General features: G+C 47.2%; 1 protein-coding gene across 6 annotated transcripts in view; it reads right to left on the reverse strand.

The window, feature by feature from the left end:
• Positions 1-725: 725 nt before the first annotated feature.
• Positions 726-18,543, reverse strand: part of CRB2 (crumbs cell polarity complex component 2) — a 72,669-nt gene continuing 54,851 nt past the window's right edge. For 5 of the 6 annotated variants that reach the window (XM_042786412.1, XM_042786410.1, XM_042786411.1 and 2 more), the window contains 7 exons: positions 11,533-12,477; positions 10,142-10,698; positions 9,115-9,280; positions 7,428-8,295; positions 5,658-5,774; positions 5,053-5,179; positions 726-2,178 (listed from right to left, as the gene is read on the reverse strand). In XM_042786412.1, coding sequence (XP_042642346.1) covers positions 1,951-2,178; positions 5,053-5,179; positions 5,658-5,774; positions 7,428-8,295; positions 9,115-9,280; positions 10,142-10,698; positions 11,533-12,477 — 3,008 coding nt within the window. In that variant the 3' untranslated portion in view covers positions 726-1,950. The remainder of the gene's footprint in view (positions 2,179-5,052; positions 5,180-5,657; positions 5,775-7,427; positions 8,296-9,114; positions 9,281-10,141; positions 10,699-11,532; positions 12,478-18,543) is intronic. The other variant, XR_006164757.1, reaches the window with a different exon arrangement.

The following is an 18,543-nucleotide window of genomic DNA, read 5'->3' on the forward strand; positions in this document are numbered from 1 at the left end:
ACTGGCAACTCAGGCTCCGAAAGGCACTTAAAGTATTCCTATGGTTTAATCTTGGGAAAAGATTTGAGTAGAAGTGTCTAATTAGCACAGTGGTACTTCTTTCCTGGTAACGGAACGCCAGCTCCGGCCTGCTCAGGGGAGGACAGCAGCAGCTCCAGGAAGCCTCCCCCGGCAGTCACCTGGCTGGGCTTTGCAGGAGGCACAGCCAGTGGGTTTTGAAACCGCCCCATCATTCACATCCCCTCACTGCGGCGGCGTGACATCCCCCGCCTCCCTTCTCCCCTGGCCCAGCTGCTCCGGCTCCGAGCCGCTGGCCCTGCTGCCGCAGCCGCTGCCGCCTCCCTCGCCTCCACTGGCCCCTCCTGAACTTACTTTTTTTTCTTCCTCGCAGACTTGACCGCTCTTGCTGGCAGACCACTTTTACACAAAGCGTTTATGGGATGAGCTACACTAACCAAGCTCGTTTGAGCAGTTGAATCTTCCTGCCAAGCACCAGCAGGCCGTTGCCTGTAACCTGTGAAGTAGCTTAAAGCAGTCCAGACCCGCCCCAGGGCCTAAGACAGACGCTGCGGCAGTTCCATGATTGTTAAAGGATGACACGGCACCTCTGGGGTGACCCCAGTTCTCATATCAGCCGCTCAGTTGGTGGCATCTTGATTACGTTCCACATTTCCACTCGAGCCCCACCTTTCTCTTGGCGGCTCGGGCTGTACGTTCCCTGAGTTGCTCTCCTCCTCTTCATGGCAATCGCCGTGGCTGCGACAACTGCAAGGAGGAGGGCAGCGCCCGCCGCCCCGACGGCGCCCACGATGGAGGAGTTGCTAAGATGCGCCCACACCGGCTGCTGCAGTAGAACAGGGGGTTACTCAGAGCGTCCGGCCGGCCCCCCCTGCATTTCACATCCCTCACCCCAAGCTCCCCAGCGCCTCTAAGCTGCGCGGTGCTGACGGCGGCGCTAGGCACGAGATTCCCCCCTTCACTGTCCCTTCCAGTGCCACACACAAGCGCAGGGAACACCGAGGCAGCTCGGAGACCCTTTTCCTGCCCACCCCTTCCCCCTCGCCCCACACAAGCTGTAAATGCAGCATTTGGCACCAGGCCCTGGCGCCAGCTCCAGCGCTGGCCCCCCAGGCCACGGCGGCCGCACCGTTGCTGGGTGGTACCCATGGGAGTGTCTAACAGCGACCGCTTCACACAGCCCCGGGGTTTGCAGGGCCGAGCAGGGCTGTGCAGGGCTGAGCAGGACCGAGCAGGGCTGGGCAGGGCTGAGCAGGACCGAGCAGGGCTGAGCAGGACCGAGCAGGGTCGAGCAGGGCTGGGCAGGGCTGAGCAGGGCCGGGCAGGGCTCTGGGCAATCCCTGCCCCCTTCCCTGTAACGCTGCGGCTGGCGCGGGGCAGGAGGTCACCGCTGCTGTTGCTGTTGAGGACTGCTTGTGAAAACCTCACACCCCTGAGCTGGAAAAGCATTGAGCGCAGTGCAGTTGGCGACAAAAACCCAACAGTATATACAAACCAATCATAAATAGCCTCTATACAACGCTCCTTGAAAGTATCCATAGATCTCAATCTGTAAATTAGTGCCTAATTTAACCCTGCTTTTTAAAGCAGATTTACCTACGCCATTGCTGCCTGAAAGGTGGAACGGAGCCAGAGCAACAAAGCAGGTGCCCCTCAACAGCTCCTGCTGCGGCGCACGTACGGGGCTGTCCCTGGGCAGGGAGGAAGGGGGTGACGAGGCTCACTGTGAGCCAGGGGCGTGCAATCGTCTCAATTAACTGAAACCAGCTGGAACAGCTACGGCAGGCACAGTCCGCCTTGCGCCTCTAAGTCCATGTCTTCATTACCAGGCCTTAAGGAAACAGAGAGAGGGTGGATCTGCTGCTGCAAGTGCTGGAAAAAGACCAAGGTCAAAGCAGACCTTGCAGGTGCATCCCCTTGCCAGGGCAGTGCCTATATTAACCGCTCTTCAGGTGGCACCTTTAGGACACTGTCCATCTCCAACCGAGCTCCTGCCACTTCTTGCTGGCTCGGACTGTAGGTTCCCTCGGACTGACGCCTCTTCCTTGCAGTGAGAATCATGAATATGAGACCAATACTGAGCAGCAGTAACGAGCCACAGGCTACAGGGACAGCTACTTCAATTAGTGGGGAGGGGAAGAGAGCACCTGGAGTCCCTTTCTGTAAAAGAAATTAACGGAGAAACAATGAAACTCCAGTGGTTACAATAAGGTAAATTGAAGAACCCCAAATGGTCAGATTACAGGGAAAAAGTTTTTTAGAAAAGCAAAAAAAGATCTGTACCCGAATGGAAAAGGACAAGCAAGGAACAAGTACAGGGCTTGAGGGCACCTGCACAGCAAATGCTCCTGTTCATTCTTTCATCTCTCGGCAAACAATGTTCAAACTTATTTTTTAAAATGGACTTTTTAATACAAAGGACAGTAACAAGTTCTGAATTCTTCTTTCCAATTCAGAATTAGTGACACTCATCACTGACACTCTTTAACTGGCAGCTTTGGTGAGGCTGACCTCAACAGGGCAGAGTTATAAACAGATTTACTGATGGAACAGTTAATACCATTACAAAAATTCCTGCAGGGCACATGGGCAGAATTACCATAAGGAAGAAAAAAAGAGGATTTATGGTGCTGGGCCGCTGACCAGCATGGAGACAGCAAAACCAAATGCAGACAATTCACGGGACCGATCCTGGAGCTACAGAATTGCTACAAACAGGTGTCCCCTGCACACCACTCGCTCAGGGAGACACAACACAGCCGTGTTACAGTTAAAACAGGAGGTAGTTAAGAGTCTAAGCAACACTTCAGACATCATTAGATGAGGTGAAACTGTCCAAATAACATCACATGCTCCACATTCTCCTCTCTGCTTATGGTTTTTCACAGCAGTACAGCCCTTTAGGATTTAAATGCCAGTACAGTCAGCATCCACGATGGAAATATTGTAAGGGGCCTCCTTACCAATATCACACAAAAATACGTAAGTGTCACTACAAAAGACCTAACCAATGTTGAGAAAAAAAATTTATAGCGTTAATGCACAGTAATGTGAATTTTCAGTAACCCCAGTAAATCTCCCTGAACTGGGGAATGATACTAAAAAAAAGTTCAATGATGCCTCTGATGGTAAATTAGAGAATTTCTTTAGCTATTAAACTATCCATCGCAGGAGGATTATATTCAGACTTGTGATTCGCTTGAACATCTTCGGACAGGGAGGTGTAGTAAGTTTTGGGCTTAACAGTTAACAAATCTCAAGGCCAGAGGAAAGACTAGGATAGAAACCCAAGAACTGATGTACCTTGCAGGAACTTTATGAAAACCTAGGGCAAAAGATTTTAAATAATTTAAATAGTGAAAGACGAGTATTAGATCCATTGAATTTTTAGCTCAGAACTTTTAAATTACAGAGGCACATACTTCAATGTCCACACAACATATAAATGCTGTGGAACAGACTTGAGGACAACTTGCAGCAGGAAGGGAAGGATGTTAGAAAAGGTCAGTAGATGGTTGGGAGATGGAGACGATGTAAAGCCCAAGTACTGAGGAGAGAAGTGTAGCTGAACGGGCACTCTTTACAATCTGGTGGAATTAAGGATGGTATGAAACACAACAATGAAGAAAAAGATTGTGGAATTTCTGTCGTTAAAGAAAGCTTTAAAATTACAACAAGCCTACAAATAAGAAGTATTTCTTGTTGCTAAAAATAGTATCTGCCACCTTACAGATAAAACCAAAAAAAATTTCAAGCTTGAATATTTACAGCTTTTGGATGCCACACAGCCCATGCTAATGTCACAAAGCAACAGAGCGCAGAAGGAACATCCCCAGAGTACCTGGAAGTCCTCCTGCCATTTCCAAACCACTGAAGCCGATTCTCTGAGCCTACCGAAACCCCGGCGATGTTTAGGGGTTAGCTCTAGTTCTGCACAGCATGCGGGTTAGTCACAAGGCGCCAACACTACCGGAGTTTTTAGCAGCCCACCCTGCTGCCTGCTCTTCAGCTGCTGCTGCTGCTGGGAGGGAGGAAGAGCGAGAGCGCGGGGCCAGCAGCCCGAAGAGCAAACAGCCCACAGCCTCACCCTGCCCTCCCTGCCCCCACCACAGCCCCCGGCCTTTTAAGAGGCAACAGACAGTTCTGCAAAAAGTCACGGGGACGATGAAAACGCACCCACGGAATCGACAAGAAGTGTCCTGGGACAGAGGAGACAGATGCCCGAGGGAGTCTCTGCGTGCAAGCGGGGTGTCAGGAGCGACCTCGCGGCACATGCGCTACAGAGCCCTGAGTAACAGCAACAGCAGCAACCCCCCCTTGGCGCCCAGCCGTCTCCATGCAGCGTGGGTTAGTACCTTCCCAGGTTACCAGACAAGCTACCTGCCCGTGCAATAGCTTTACAGAGAAAAAGCAAACGGACGATTTAACAACTTCCACACCGGAAGGAGCTCAGCCTCAAACAGCAATGCCGCCAAGACTGCCCACCCACCGGGGCAGCAGCAGATAAAGGATGCTACTCTTTTACTTGTACTTTTAGCCTGACTTCATCTGACTTCCCTTCTCCAAACACATCCATTTCTACTCAGATGATCTTTGGAGGGGGAAGGTGCTTTGTAACTCTAATCCAGGACAAAACGCCAGCTGAAATCCCATTCTCCAGGAGCCTGTGGGGGAGTATTATCTCCTTTCACAGGTACAGTACTGCAGTAGTTTTTACTGCAGTAGTTTTATTACTGTCCAAGGGGTTGTAAAATCCAAGGAAAGTTACAGACAGCCCGTCCAGATACTAGAGAGTATTTGCTGCAGTTGCTTATATGCTGGAGGCTAACATGCAACAGCACCGCTAAGAAAAAGTAACTTCCCACTTCAGGTTTCTTTGGTAGCAGCCGATTTCCTAAGCGTGCTCCAGGCAGGACCCACGCGGGGGACTGCGCGACGCGGGCAGCCCCACTGACCCCAGCACCCAGGGACTCTGCTGAGCCTCCGGCTGCTGCTCCTCACCACGCACGGGTGGGGAGAACTGACAATGCTTACGTTAATGTCGCAGCGCTCTCCGGTGTAGCTGGCACTGCACAAACACTCGTATTTGTTCTCAGAGTCTTGACACGTACCTCCGTTCTGGCAAGGGTTGGGATCACACTCGTTTATATTAATTTGACAGCTGGAAAGGAAAAGGGTATTAGAATTAAATGAAATCTCGCACATATGTTCTTGCGCCGTATCACACAAGATCATACAGCCTACAAAAGCCTCATTTATTTGAAAAGTTCCTGTTGCATCTTTTTCAGGTGCTTTCTCCAGAGTCCAACAACATGAAATTTTTACCCATTCAAACCAATCCTCCTTTAGTCATTTCTATATGGCTGAAGCCGTAGAGAAACCTTAGCACAGTTAATGAATTCTGATGAGGCACAAGAACTACGTGGAAGCAGTTCATGCTGCAAAAATTGTTGTTATCAGCAGGATCACATCAAGCCTGTCTCTTCTAAAAATAACAGCTAGTTTACAGTTTTGAAGCAGCTGTTTGAATGGCAAAAGGCCACAGAAGAGGATGAAGCATTTGAACCTGCTCAGCTATCCCACTGATGTAAGAATCAGAGCACTGGCTCCTTTGCAGGCACCAGAAAAACAGCACTTACTTCCTTCCAGTGAAACCTGGCTTGCAAGAGCAGTTGGCTCCCCAGCTCTCGCTGATGCACTTGCCACCGTTCAGACACGTGAAGTTCTTACCACACTGCTCGGGCGGGAACGGCCACCTGGGCAAAGCAAGAGACAGCCTGTGAAGCCATCAGGTTTGGGGAAGGTCAAAGTGTACTCGGGCTCGGCGGCGAGTGGGCTGGCGAGGGCCATAAGCACAGTCATTGGCAGTTCTAGGGAGGAGTCTGACACCAGTGGAAAAGGAAACAGTCACAGAAATCATCCATAATATCAGAGTATTACTGTGAGCATGCCCAGAGAATATGCAGGAGCTCTATCGGTACTAGGGCTTTTCTCACACAGTTGCCTATTCTTGCTGATGAAAAGATAAACAGAGACAGGATGCTGCTGGAATACCAAACTGCGGCACGGCTAGGCCACAAAATGGATAATGCAAGTATGAGGTAACTGTGTACACCTGAGAGAAGCAAGAACAGGAAATTTGACCTGAGTAGATTAGATAACAGAAGCTCAGCCAGGCAAGTATTTATCTCAGTGTTCAATTTGAACAGGCACAAGCAGATGAAAGATTAAGTAACCTGTTGATTCCTACTTTCTTTACTGATAGCAGACATATCTTTGTGATTAAAATACGCTGATTTTTTTCCAAACCAATACAAATGCTATAAATATAGACTTTATCAAAAAAAACCCAGCCCTCCTCCTGATTCCATATCAATTTCCCACCAGATTCTATGTGAGCTCCATGGACGGAACATGAATTGTGCACTGCTAAGCAGTACAGGCAGTGAGGTGACAGGTCAAGAAACTTTTTTTCTCCCAGCACACATTTGATAAGCAGCAGGATACCCAAATAGACTTTTTTTTTTTTTTTTTAACCAATGCACAGAAACAATGCCCTCAGTCTTGGGACCAATGCCACAAAATACAACCAAGCCCTTGGTTGAAGGAATGCTGTGAATCAGCCTAGGAGTGCACATGCATTTTCATCTAATATTATAGCAAAATATTTGTCAGCATAAGGCTTGCTTTCGCAGCAGTAGTAGCAACGGGCACCTTCATTAGCACTGGCAGCTTTCTGCTCACAGCCAGGCTGAGTATTGCTTGAAAGCTGGCCATGTACCACTAGAAGCAAAAAAAACTGCAGTTAGGAACTCCTGCTACAGGTAATCTCTATAAAGCCACCATCAAAGGTTTTTCAAAACCACCGTTCTCAGCAGAGATTAGGTTGTCCCTCTTCTGCACTCTGCCCAGGAACCCATCCGCACTGGGACCATTTCCATCACCCCAGGGCATGCAGTGCACCCGAAACTTTAGAATGACAGCCTGCTCCACCCTCTGGGGGCTGGGGGCCTCCTTTCATTTTTTTGTTTGTTTGTTCTGTTCCATTTGGGTTTTAATCAATACAGGAATATGCCACAGAGGAGTCAAATCCCGGACAACGTGGATTTCTCAGGCAACACAAGAGGGAAGTGACAACAGAGCGCAGTACTTGCACTTTAAACAGCTCTGAAATGTAGCACGGGGATAACCCACATAAAAAGGAAGGATCCTTATCCTGTACGAGACTGAGCGTCTTTCAGTGAGGATCTGGGCCTGGACAGCACCTTCCAATTCACAAGAGAATTTAGGTGCTTTTCCTACCAGATGAAATTTTCAGTGAAAAAATTTCCCGAAGTGTCCCAAAGTAAAAGTCCAATTTATCTGGGGGCTCCTCTGACCCCTGCATCACACCAAACCAAGGCACTTACTCGCAGCGAGGTCCCGAATACCGAGGGGGGCACTTGCAGGAGTAGCCATAAACCCCATCAATGCAGGTGGCTCCGTTGAGGCACTGGTGCCGCACACAGTCGTCGACGTTGATGTCGCACTTCTTCCCAATGAATCCCCGGAAGCATTCACACTGGAAATCCGCCACTGCGTCGACACAGTCCCCGTGAACGCACGGGCCCGACTGGCACTCATCGATGTTGGACTCGCAGAGCCGCCCCCCCCAGCCAGCACTGCAGGCACAGCTGAAGGAGTTGAACAAGTCCTCGCAGGTGCCAGCATTGAGACAAGGGCTGGAGGCGCAAACGTCAGCCCCAGCGCAGCCCAGCTGGATGGGCCTTCTGCTGGCCTGCTGGAACTGCTCCGGCTGGGGGTACGAGAGGTGGGCAGCGAACGGCAGGTAGATCCCCCCGATCTGCACTTGGCCCAGGCAGCCAGTGAAGTTTTCAGCTAGGACAATCAGCGCGTTGTTCTTCAGGAAGTCCAAGTTCCCAGCGTTTCCCTGCAGAGTCACGTTAACAGACCCATCCAAACGAACCAGCCATCTGGAAGAAAGCGCAGATGGCTCTTCCATGGACACAGCGATGCTGTGCCAGGCACCGTCCGTGACGGGCTGCTGGCTCAGGAAGCTGACACCTTCGATGCTGTTCCCGCTCCTGATGTCAACAAGCAGAGAGGAGTTCTTGATGGCTATCTGGAGGGAATCCACTTCTTCCACAGCCCGAAGCAAAACAGCATCTTCATCCCTGGTTCTGAAATCCACGTGGAGGCTGCTCAGAGTTCTAGTCACCGATGCATTGGTGGTAAATTCAATGGCAGCATAGCTGTTGAATGTTGCGTTAGCCAGACCTATAAATAAAGGGGTAGAGCATAAGGGATTTGAAAGACAGTTGGTGTCAAACTTGAGACAGACCAATGGCAAACTCCTGGCAGGTTTTCTCCCTTAAGAATCACGTAAGCTTAGCGTGAGTAGGATTACAGGCCTGGCATCCTTAAAGCATCCTTAAAGCTCTTCCTATTTACAGTCACACCTCCAATAATAATATCCAGCTCTTGTGGAGCTATTTTTACTCAGTCGTCTCACAGCACTGCACAAAAATACAATTATTCCCCTTTTACTCCTAGAAAAACTAGCACATAAGTGAGGAAAGTAATACATCCAAAGCTGCTGAGGTGGCCAGTGGCAGAGCTGGGAACACCCCAACATCCTGAGATGCAGGACACTTTCTAGCCACCAGACAACACTCCCTCACATCAGGACATTATTAGCTGATTAGTTTTCTTCATTCACCATGGTTCTGTCTTAGGAGAAAACGAAGACACATTTGCAATATCTAATTGGGTCCTACTTGGTGAAATAACCTGAGACTCTAGAAATGGTTGAACATTACAGAAAGCAGGATGGTCCTTGTGCTTCAGTCACTCCACGGAAGTGGATAGGTTCCTCCCTGATCGAGTCAAAGTAACAGAATAAAGCACCTCTGAGCACCATCTGGGCTCTATCACAACCTGACGGCAAATCCATAAAGTGCGGGCTGCCGGCAAGAGTGTGTACCTGGGCATCATTGCGCTTCCTTTTTGCAGCATGTGCTTATATTTATTGCAAGGTACAAACTAGGAATACTGCTTGTATATTTACCAACACATAAGCAGGAGAGCAGTACTTACACACGTATCCTGCTAGAACATCTACACAGGTGGTGGCTTCAGGACACGGGTCACTTTCACACCAGACTCTTTCTTCACAAAATTTCCCAGTAAAGTTTGCTGGACAGCTGCAATGGAAATCATTCCAAGTGACAATGCATCTGCCACCATTCTGACATGGTTCAGACTGAAAAACAAAATAGGGGAATTTAGGAACAGCGTAGTTCATCTTTGGATTGAAGAGAATTTTGGTAGAAAGAAATGTGACAACAAAGATTAGTATGAGCAGTGCTTGAATCAAGAAAGAAGGGTAATTAAAATAGGGACTCAACAGCAGTGAAGGAAGCACAAGGGTCTCTCTACAGGAGATTCCTGACGCCCTGCCTCTCCCTGTGTGCACTGCTGATCAACAAACTCCCCAGGCAGAGCTTCATCAATTTGGAAAAGAACAAAGCACAAAAGCAAAGGTGAGAAACATGAAACAAGCTGCAATGTTCTTCAAAACCTCACAAAGCCCTGTCACTAGGACACACCTAATACCAGAGGCGTGACAATACTTTACAGCACCATCAGCAAAAAGGGCAAAATTAAGGAGTATGGCCTCCCCACCTTCACCTGTGGCATAAAGGAGAGGCAGTTTCTCATCTAAAGGCACCATGGAGACAGTTCCTTGAATTGTTGTTGCTGAAGCAACAAATTCCCGGGGGAAGAGGTGGTTGTGCAATTGAAAAAGGCACAAGGGAGGAGCTGGGAAGGTTACTCGTGGAGCCTGGAATCACACCTGGGTTCAGCAAAACTTTGGTGGGCAGCACAGGAGCAGGACTGCCCGAGTTCTACAAACTACAAAAACTACAGGGGTGCTAGAGGAAACTTGGTTCTTAAATTGTATGTAGTATACTGAGCAAAGTAAGGGTGTCTGGGACCACATGTTCCTTCTACTTAAAAAACCCCTCATCTCCTCAGTATCAGCAACAGTCAACCTGTTCTTTCATCACAGAACTATAGTAAGCAACGGCGCACATGTAGACACAAACGAGAGACATCGTACCTTGCAGGTGTTATCAGAGATGCAACCATTCACAAGATTACCATTTTGAGTCCTATTGAGTTCCTGTGGCAGACTGTAGTTCTCAACCTGAAAAAACTCTATTTGGTGGCTGTTCAGCTGGATGTCTTGCAAACAGCCTTTGAAGTAGCCTCCCCACATACCAGCGCTGTCTGGGTTAGGATGTCCACCAATGTACACTTCATAACCAGCTAAAAGAGGTCTTGCTGCGAGCTGTCCTAGTTCCACATATGTGTCTGATTGGTGAGCACCAACAGTGCCTCCTTGGAAAGACAGAGCTACCAAATGTCTTCTCCCATCAACTAAATTTTCTGGAAATGTCACAGTATCCATAGATAACATCTCTATCTTCAGCTTGCCATTCCTCAAGTATATGGTGAGGCAGGGGTCAGTTTCGTTGCCCATTTGCAGCAGCAAACCATCAGGTTTCCGGCTACGCATGAAAAAGGAGATGTTGAAGTTTGCACCAAGGCTCTCGGAAAGGGTGAGAGAGGCAAAGCTGGTGGAATTCTCTAGGCCAAATGTTGCTGCTGGGCGCTCTGGAAAAGAAACACACATCAGTTCAGTGACAAGGGCAACGCAGCTGGCACGGGGATATTCTAAAGCTGCACCTCCTTATGAATGGGGCAAGATCTTTCTTCCCAAAATCTTCAACGTTCATCGGGATAATTATGCTCCCTCTCCACACAGGTTGTGAAATTAAGAAGTGAATGTGTCCGTGCGTTCTCCAGAGGGCGTGAATTCAAGCAACCAAGTAGCAGAAGAGGGAAGTACAGCTCTAGCAGAGTCCTTGCCACCTAGCAGATTTACTCAAGGAATTTTAAGCTACAAAGTTGCTTTTAAAATTCATAAATTTAGTAACAGCAGAACAACTTTGTACTTGTCATCTTTAGGGCTCAGGAATGAAACAAAGAACTGCAGCAATATTAATATAAGCCTTGCAGGAACAAAAGAAAATACAAATGGGTATGATTTTAACTCAAAATTGTCAAAGATCTTCCTTTAACACTTTGTGTTTTATCTATAAAGTAATAAATTCCTATTCATCCTTAACTCAGAAGCTCGAGATCAATTTTTCACAGTAAAACAACTTCCCTGCCCCCTGCATTCACATAGATCTGAATACAAAGATGAAGTCAGAGCCTCTGGCTCACCAAGGAATAACATCTGCACCACAAAACTGACAATCATTCCTGCAGGAGCATGTGACAGAAAAGGAATCAATGAGAATTATAATTACAGAGGGTTTGCTTTAGTTTTCTCACTGGTCAAGTGGAAAATACTGCATGCAGAGCTAGCATCAATGCTTGTCTACTATCTTTGAAGCACTGACTGACAGAGGAGCTGGCAGATGTAGAGCACGTGGCACTCACCGTACGAGCAAGTGGGGCCTCCGTAAGGCCTCGAGCAGTCGCACCTGAAGGCTGCCCAAAGGTCCACACACAGGCCCCCATGAGAGCAGGGCTGGGAGAGGCACCACTCCGTGCGATCGCAGCCCCGCTTCGCCGGGGAGGACTCACCCACGGGCAGATCCTCCGGGAGCAGAGCTTCAGCATCCACCTGAAAGTCCTGCAGGCAGCCGACAAAGCCTTGCTGGCTCCGTGTGCTGTTGGCCATTGGCTGCTCAGCACCCCCAACATACATGTTGAGGAAGGGATGTGGGATCACAGCAGTGCCATGCGGGACGGGAGAGCTGCGCAGGCAGACACCTGCATCACAAGAGTCATGCCAGAGCTTTAGCTGCACAGTGCTGTGCAGAACAACTTCAACTTTATGCCACTGGCCATCAGCAACTCTCAGCCCCTCCAGGAGCAGCGTGTACGTGACATCCTCTCTCTTCAATCCTGCATGCAGAATGCCATCAAAGAGCTCCAGGAACAAGTATTCAGCTTCGTGGCCTCGGTAAAAAAGGATAGCGCTGGGCAAGGTGGTTCGGAACCGGAGGGACACGCTGGCAAGCTGATCTGCTACGTCCCTCCTGCTCTGATTGTTCACGGGCAGCTCAATGAGGAGATACCCTCTGGAAGCAAAGGAAAACGTTGTTGGTGTCGAGCATGTGGCATCATAGAAACCAGGCTGGCACTGGCACAGGTGGCCGTGGCTCTCAGCTTGGTAGGTTGGGATGCACAAGGCCTCATTTTGGCAGTCATGCGTCTGGCACCCAGTGAGCTTGACAGAGCAGTTCTTCCCTCCCCATATAATGCCATCCTGGCTAGGGGCACAGTGGCAGGTATAGTCAGCAATGCCATCCTCACAGACAGCTCCATTCTTGCAGGGACCCTCCTCACACTCATTGATGTTAACAGCACATTCCACACCTGCGAAAGAGATTTAGAAACGGGATCTCACTGCAGGGGACTGACGCCCTTCCCCAGAGCAAGCCTGCCAGGCACAGACTGCCCTCCCCAGCTCTCTAAACCAGTCACTTCAGGAAACCACCAAAAGCCCAAGAGCTGCCAGCAAGAAGCCCCACGCTCACTACAGAGTGGCTCTACCACTGACACAAGAGCAAGAGAAACACACTTCTGTGTTGTCCTCCCAGGTGCTATTTATAGAGCTTCAGCCAGTCAGCCTACATCATCCAACAGCCTGCTGTCCTCTCCCAGACAATCTCAAACACCACAGCTAATCAGCATGCAGAGGATTATTAAAGGGACAGAACAGCAGACAAGAATTTTATGCTTATTTCATAATAGATTTGGTACATTGAAACTCTAATTACGTCTATAGAGCTGACCAGAGCATGTTCCAGGCACCGCTGTTGCAGACAGCATTAAAATGGGAAGTTACTGGAAAGCCTCAGTTAAGAAAATTCAAATTCGCAGATGACCTCCAGTTGTAAAACACTCACAAAACTCAATTAATTACCAAACAACAAACAAAACACTCTCCACAGGCGTTTTGCCATACTTGCACCAAGCTGACTTCAGTTCTGTCCAGTCTGGCAGAAGTGAAGTGGGTAAAAAGTACTGCACTGCAGTTCGTCTGTCTCCTCGAGGCACGTGTAGCCCAATAGGGCCCAAGTAAATTACAAGACATTACACTCAAATCTGATTAATGAAAATCTGCTGTCATTTTCTTGAGCATTTCCAGACTGACAGAAGAGCCCTTCTGAACCAGTTCACTTTATCTAGCCCATAACATTGGTTTTCACTAATCTTCAGAGACAGTCACAGAGATAAACCGAGCATGGATTATCCCAATCTAATAGCATTACAGGCGAATCTAGCTAGCAAGCACAACGAGGACAGCAGAAAGAAAAAGAAGGAATTCACACACAAAGGAGGGGAATCAAAACACAAAAGACATTTGTAAAGAAAAGCCACCAGACAGAATGTGCACGACAAAGAGATTAGAGTTGCCTGAGGGAAACAGATGAGGGGAGGTGGAGCATTAGGAGCTGGAGCTGGACTTGATGTGTGATGAAAAAAAAAAAGAACCAACCAACAAACAAAACGAAACCAAAACTTCCCCAAAGATACAGGCTTCTTGAATATATGCCTTGATGGTTTGTACCCCCTGGTGCCCCAGCAATGCCTCACAGACAGTCCAGCACCCCGCTGTCTAACCAAGCTGCTTGACTCTTCCCAGACTCAGTGTGCAGTTGCTGCTCCCAGCGCTATCTCTGCAGACAGGCAGAGTCAGCACCAGCTTCCAGCTCCACAGTGTCGGTTTATGTCAGTGTAAGGATGTAACATGCATGGAGCTCCGAGAAGCACCAGAAAAGAAATGGATGGCTCTGTCAGTTCTGCACTTTCCAGCTACATTAGAGCTGTTCTGTAGGCAAAATTACCTCGAATGACTCTAGGACATTTCTCTCTACTGACGTAAACTAGAACAGAACTGCTCTGTGTAGTGCCTGTGGAAAAGCACTGAATTTGGCCAATGTCTGCCTTGAAGAAGAGCTCAGCTGATGGTCAGATTCAGAGTTGCTAATACTACCTCAGCACAGCATTTTTTTCTCCAGCTATGGAGAAATGCTGGGCTTGCTTAGCACATAGAACCTGGGGTGTGATCTTATCCATAAAGGAAGCAGCAAAGCTAGAATTAAGATTTCAGCACACAGCTATGGCCACACTTGAAGGTAATGTGTTGGAATAAATAGAGTATAATGGACATCTCTGGGCTTGGAGAATCCCAGTCTGGCAGAAGACAGGAGGACTTCAGTTGGAATTAAGAAAAATCAGTAGAGCAGCAGAACTATATGGAGGGGGTTTTTCTGAGTTATCAGTGGATTGGAGGGCGCTCAAAACTGTGAGAAGTCTGCAGTCAGATTTAAGGGGAGAGGCTGTTGAATAGTGTCAGAAAGATGGATTTGGTATAGTCCCAAATCCTTGAGATACTGCTCATTTCAGATCTGAGCTGCTGATATTTACCAGGGCAATGAGGAGAAGGTAGCATTGGTTTGGATAACGAAAGGAGAGATGCTGTGAATCTTTGCATTTCTGAGAAGGCCAGGAGGCAGGGTTGGGAGCCCCATTTTCCCATATCACACTCCTAGCCTGGCCATGTCTCCTGCAGCCAGGTGCCCTCTCGGTGCAGCAGCAGCAGGACACCCTAGGTCATTTCCCAGCCCCTCAGCTTCACACCAGGTGGCAAATTAGTCCCTATGGCAAGTGCACAACCCCAGGCTGGTGGCTAATTAAACACCAAGCTTTCCCATGAGATGCAGCTGGTTTGATTTCTTAGATTGCTTGTCTGAAATGGGTGAAAAGAATAAGCTGACACTTCAGGTCTTTGCGCACTGCCGTCTAACCTCACAGCTTACCAACAGGCAAAGGAAACGTTCCGCAGCGGAAAGAGAAGAGAGCAGCTCTTCCTAGAGGAACCAAACCCACAAGCATCATCTTTATTGCTGTCATTGTTTCTGCCAGCAACAGCCTTCACAGGACCAAAGCAGGAGAAGGCAGCCTCTAAAACATCACCTAATGTGGTTTCGCCTAGAAGCCAGTGCAGTGCCAGATTTGAATTTGGAGCAGTTTTTAAAACAAATTGATAACAGAGGAGACTGTGCAGGAGTTCTAAAAATCAGGTTTAACGATATTTTTTTCCTCGAAGCCAATGTCATCCCATGCTGCACAGATACCCAGTGCTACATCACTAACTCCTCATATGCCTTACAGTGACCATACCTTTTATCAGCCAGCTGTCTTGCCCTCTCTTCTCCTCCATTACCACCAAAGATTTTTGTCAACTGTGTTTGAACATCTCTGGTTTGACAAATTCTTCCGTTACAGTGAAACAAGGTAGAAGGAGGAGATTTCTGTTGCATATTGCTTCCCAAGCACTAATTTCAGCACAGCAGAGGGATCTTTAATTTTGAGTTTTGGCTGCAGATGACAGAATATAAATGAAGGGGATGCCAGGAAAATAAAGGAATTTTTACCTACTTCAGAAAAAGTAGGACTTTGGCCATAGGCCATTACAGTACCCAGTAGTACAGATCATTTCCTCAATATCCATTATTCCAATCTTCTCCAAGTCATGGACAGTTGTGTCTTTACAAACCCCCTGGAAAGTGGTTATTAAAAAGTTAAAAACTAATTTGTTTCTCTAAGAGCAGCTTAGGCATCCCTTTTCAGGTGTATTTAAAAAAAAAAAAGGGGGGGGGGACAACTCCATTCGAGAAAAACAAGTTACTCTTACGTAGCCTTCTCTGTTCCCTCTGAACTTCTTAGCTCAAATGCCTACTATTATTTGAACTATCAACAGTAAAAGCAATGTTGCCAATCTGATTCATTACATCATTAGGAGACTTTAAAATGTTTAATGAGTTTCTTATCTAATTAAACACTAACAAATGCAGACCACTGGAACTTGTTATCTGAACATCAGACAAGTGTTACTTAAAAGGCTGCTATCTGGAGACAAGTATTTTCAAACATTCCAGTTAATTTAGCAGTGTTTAAGCTAACAGTCCCAAACTAACAACCCACAGGGGTTGGGTCAGAAACAGACACTCAGAAACCCCGGAGCTTCTACAGCCTGCAGGATTTCGAAATACAAATCTATGCACTAGATTCTGAAGTATTACTGATGTGGTGAGAACAGTCTTGTTTCATAGATCCAAGTGTTATTAAAATCCATACAGCTCGCCGTTCCCTGAATGAAGATAATGATTTACTGACTGCTATTAATAAACAAAGATTCTTTGTATACAGTGTAAGAATCCTATAACTTCAACACACCCTCAATATTTTAGAAGAATAAGCACACATAAAGAGAGATACTCTAATTTAGCTGTCATACACCAAAAAAACTTGAAGGATGAGGTCTATTCATGGGCCCAATCATGAAACATGTGAGTTCAGTGGGGCTGCTCGGCCAGCACCAGCTTGCCCTCTCCCGTAAGACAGCTGAATTCCTAGCAACCCTTCCCTGGTGCATCCTAATTAGGGTTTGTATTATTACTATCAAAAGAAAAAAGGAGGGGAGGGAGAGAGGGGGGAGAGAGAGAATTAGCCTCAACAAACGGACCCGACACAATTATATTTGCACAATTACTGCCATTTCCATGGCAACACACTGCTTTGACCTCTCTCCCACCGTGCACTACTACTCAAGGAGACGGTGGGGGAGGAGGTGGAGAAGCACATAGGCCAGCAAAGGGTTTGTCCCCTGAGTTAAAAACTACTTCTCAATAAAGGAGTTTTAAATCATGAAAGAAAAAATTGTGGAAACACCTGTACAAAGCAAACCTGAAGTTTCACAGAACTAATAGGGAGACATCTGTGTGTTTACACAATACACCTGAGTACAAAACAAGGACCCATGCCTTGAACCCCCGGATTTGATTACTGCACAGCGCCAGGCAGAATTGTAGCAAAGATGCACACAGAGCATTCTGACAGCTCCGCGTTCATCTTGCGGCAACAAGGAAACTCCTTGCCCGAAAGTTTCCAGAACAAAACTTTAGGTCTCTTCAAAATAAAAACATTCTTCCTTTCTAGTCAATTCTTGTTCTTTCTCATGCCTCCAGCTACCACTAATCGCACAACCAGCTCCCTGCCCTGGGCAGGCACACAAACATTCAGGACACATTGCAATTACTGGATAGATCTCATTACCTGCTAGCAGAAAAATTCCCTTCAGGATCACGCCAATCAGCACAGATGTCATGGCCAACTCCTCGTGGACATTTGTGACAGTAAAGGGGAAAAAAAAATGGGGGTGAGCGCAGGGGGAGGAATGACAAAAAAGGCTGGACTGAACCAGCAGAATGTGTGTAAGCGCTCCCTGATGCCAGTCAGACAAAAAGGGATTGGAGATGAAACTAGCCAATATAGAAGAGACCTGCGCTGCAGTGAGATCTAATCCAGCCCAGCTCTAAACCTCCCCAGCTGGCCTCTGTCAGTGCTGACATGAAGAATGTGTGCTCGCAGGGTATTCCCACTCAGTGCATTACAGTAATACCCTGCACTATCCACAGCATTAGCTCCGACAGTAAAAAGTCAAGAGACAATCTCTTGTCCTTGCTGGCTCTCAGGTGAATCTGCCAAATTCCATGAAAAAGGCCAAAATATGGATTTTTTTCTTTCCATAGGCTAAGCCAAAAAGCTGCATTGCCAACACTGCAATATCCAAACCATACATATAAGGAAAGTTCCAAATGCAGAGTGCTACCTGAGCCCTGCTGTACCTTCAATACTGACTTAATCAGGCACCAGCACTTCATGTAGTTTCCTTTCTCTGTGTGCACTATTCTGTGCATTTTTGAGCACAGGCATTTCTATTCTGCCATATTCACAAAGAAAAGCCTCAAGTTTTAACTGCCACAATCTGATTCTCTGAATTTAAACTGAATGGAAGGAAATTCCCTACGTTATGCTGACCATATTGGTTCAAACATGGGACTGCAGAATCAAAACTCTCTCCTTCCTCATTAGCAACTTTATAAAATTAGCTGTTGCAATCTCTTTTTTTTTTTTTCTCTATGGTTCTGGGGTTTGTGGTTTCTTTGAAAAAACTGTGGTTACTTTCATACCGTAAAGTTCCTGGAGGCAGAATTGTCCTTTCATGTTGTAAGGAACCCAGGGTAGGTTCTTATTTCTGTGAAGAAATGTTATCTGGGAGTTTTTCCCCAAACTTAGAGTCTCCACTAACACCAATGTCAGGTCCAAGCAAACAAAAACTCCCACATGTCAGAGCCTGGAATCTGCACTAGCCGTATCACTTTAAGATATTAAAAGAAAGCATTCCAAAAACTCTTGTAGCTATTTTACTTTCTTCGTTTCACTCAATCCAAACATGCCAGTCAATTTTACAGATATTTTAAGTGGGAGGGATGTGGTGAGTGTTTGTTTGGAGTCAAAACTTCTCAGATAGACACATCTGGGTCCTATTGATGCACAGACCTATCCTAGCACAGATTTTAAACACTATCT

This window comes from Tyto alba, unplaced genomic scaffold (assembly GCF_018691265.1).
Source record: "Tyto alba isolate M040663 unplaced genomic scaffold, T.alba_DEE_v4.0 Super-Scaffold_11, whole genome shotgun sequence".
Lineage (NCBI taxonomy): Eukaryota > Metazoa > Chordata > Aves > Strigiformes > Tytonidae > Tyto > Tyto alba.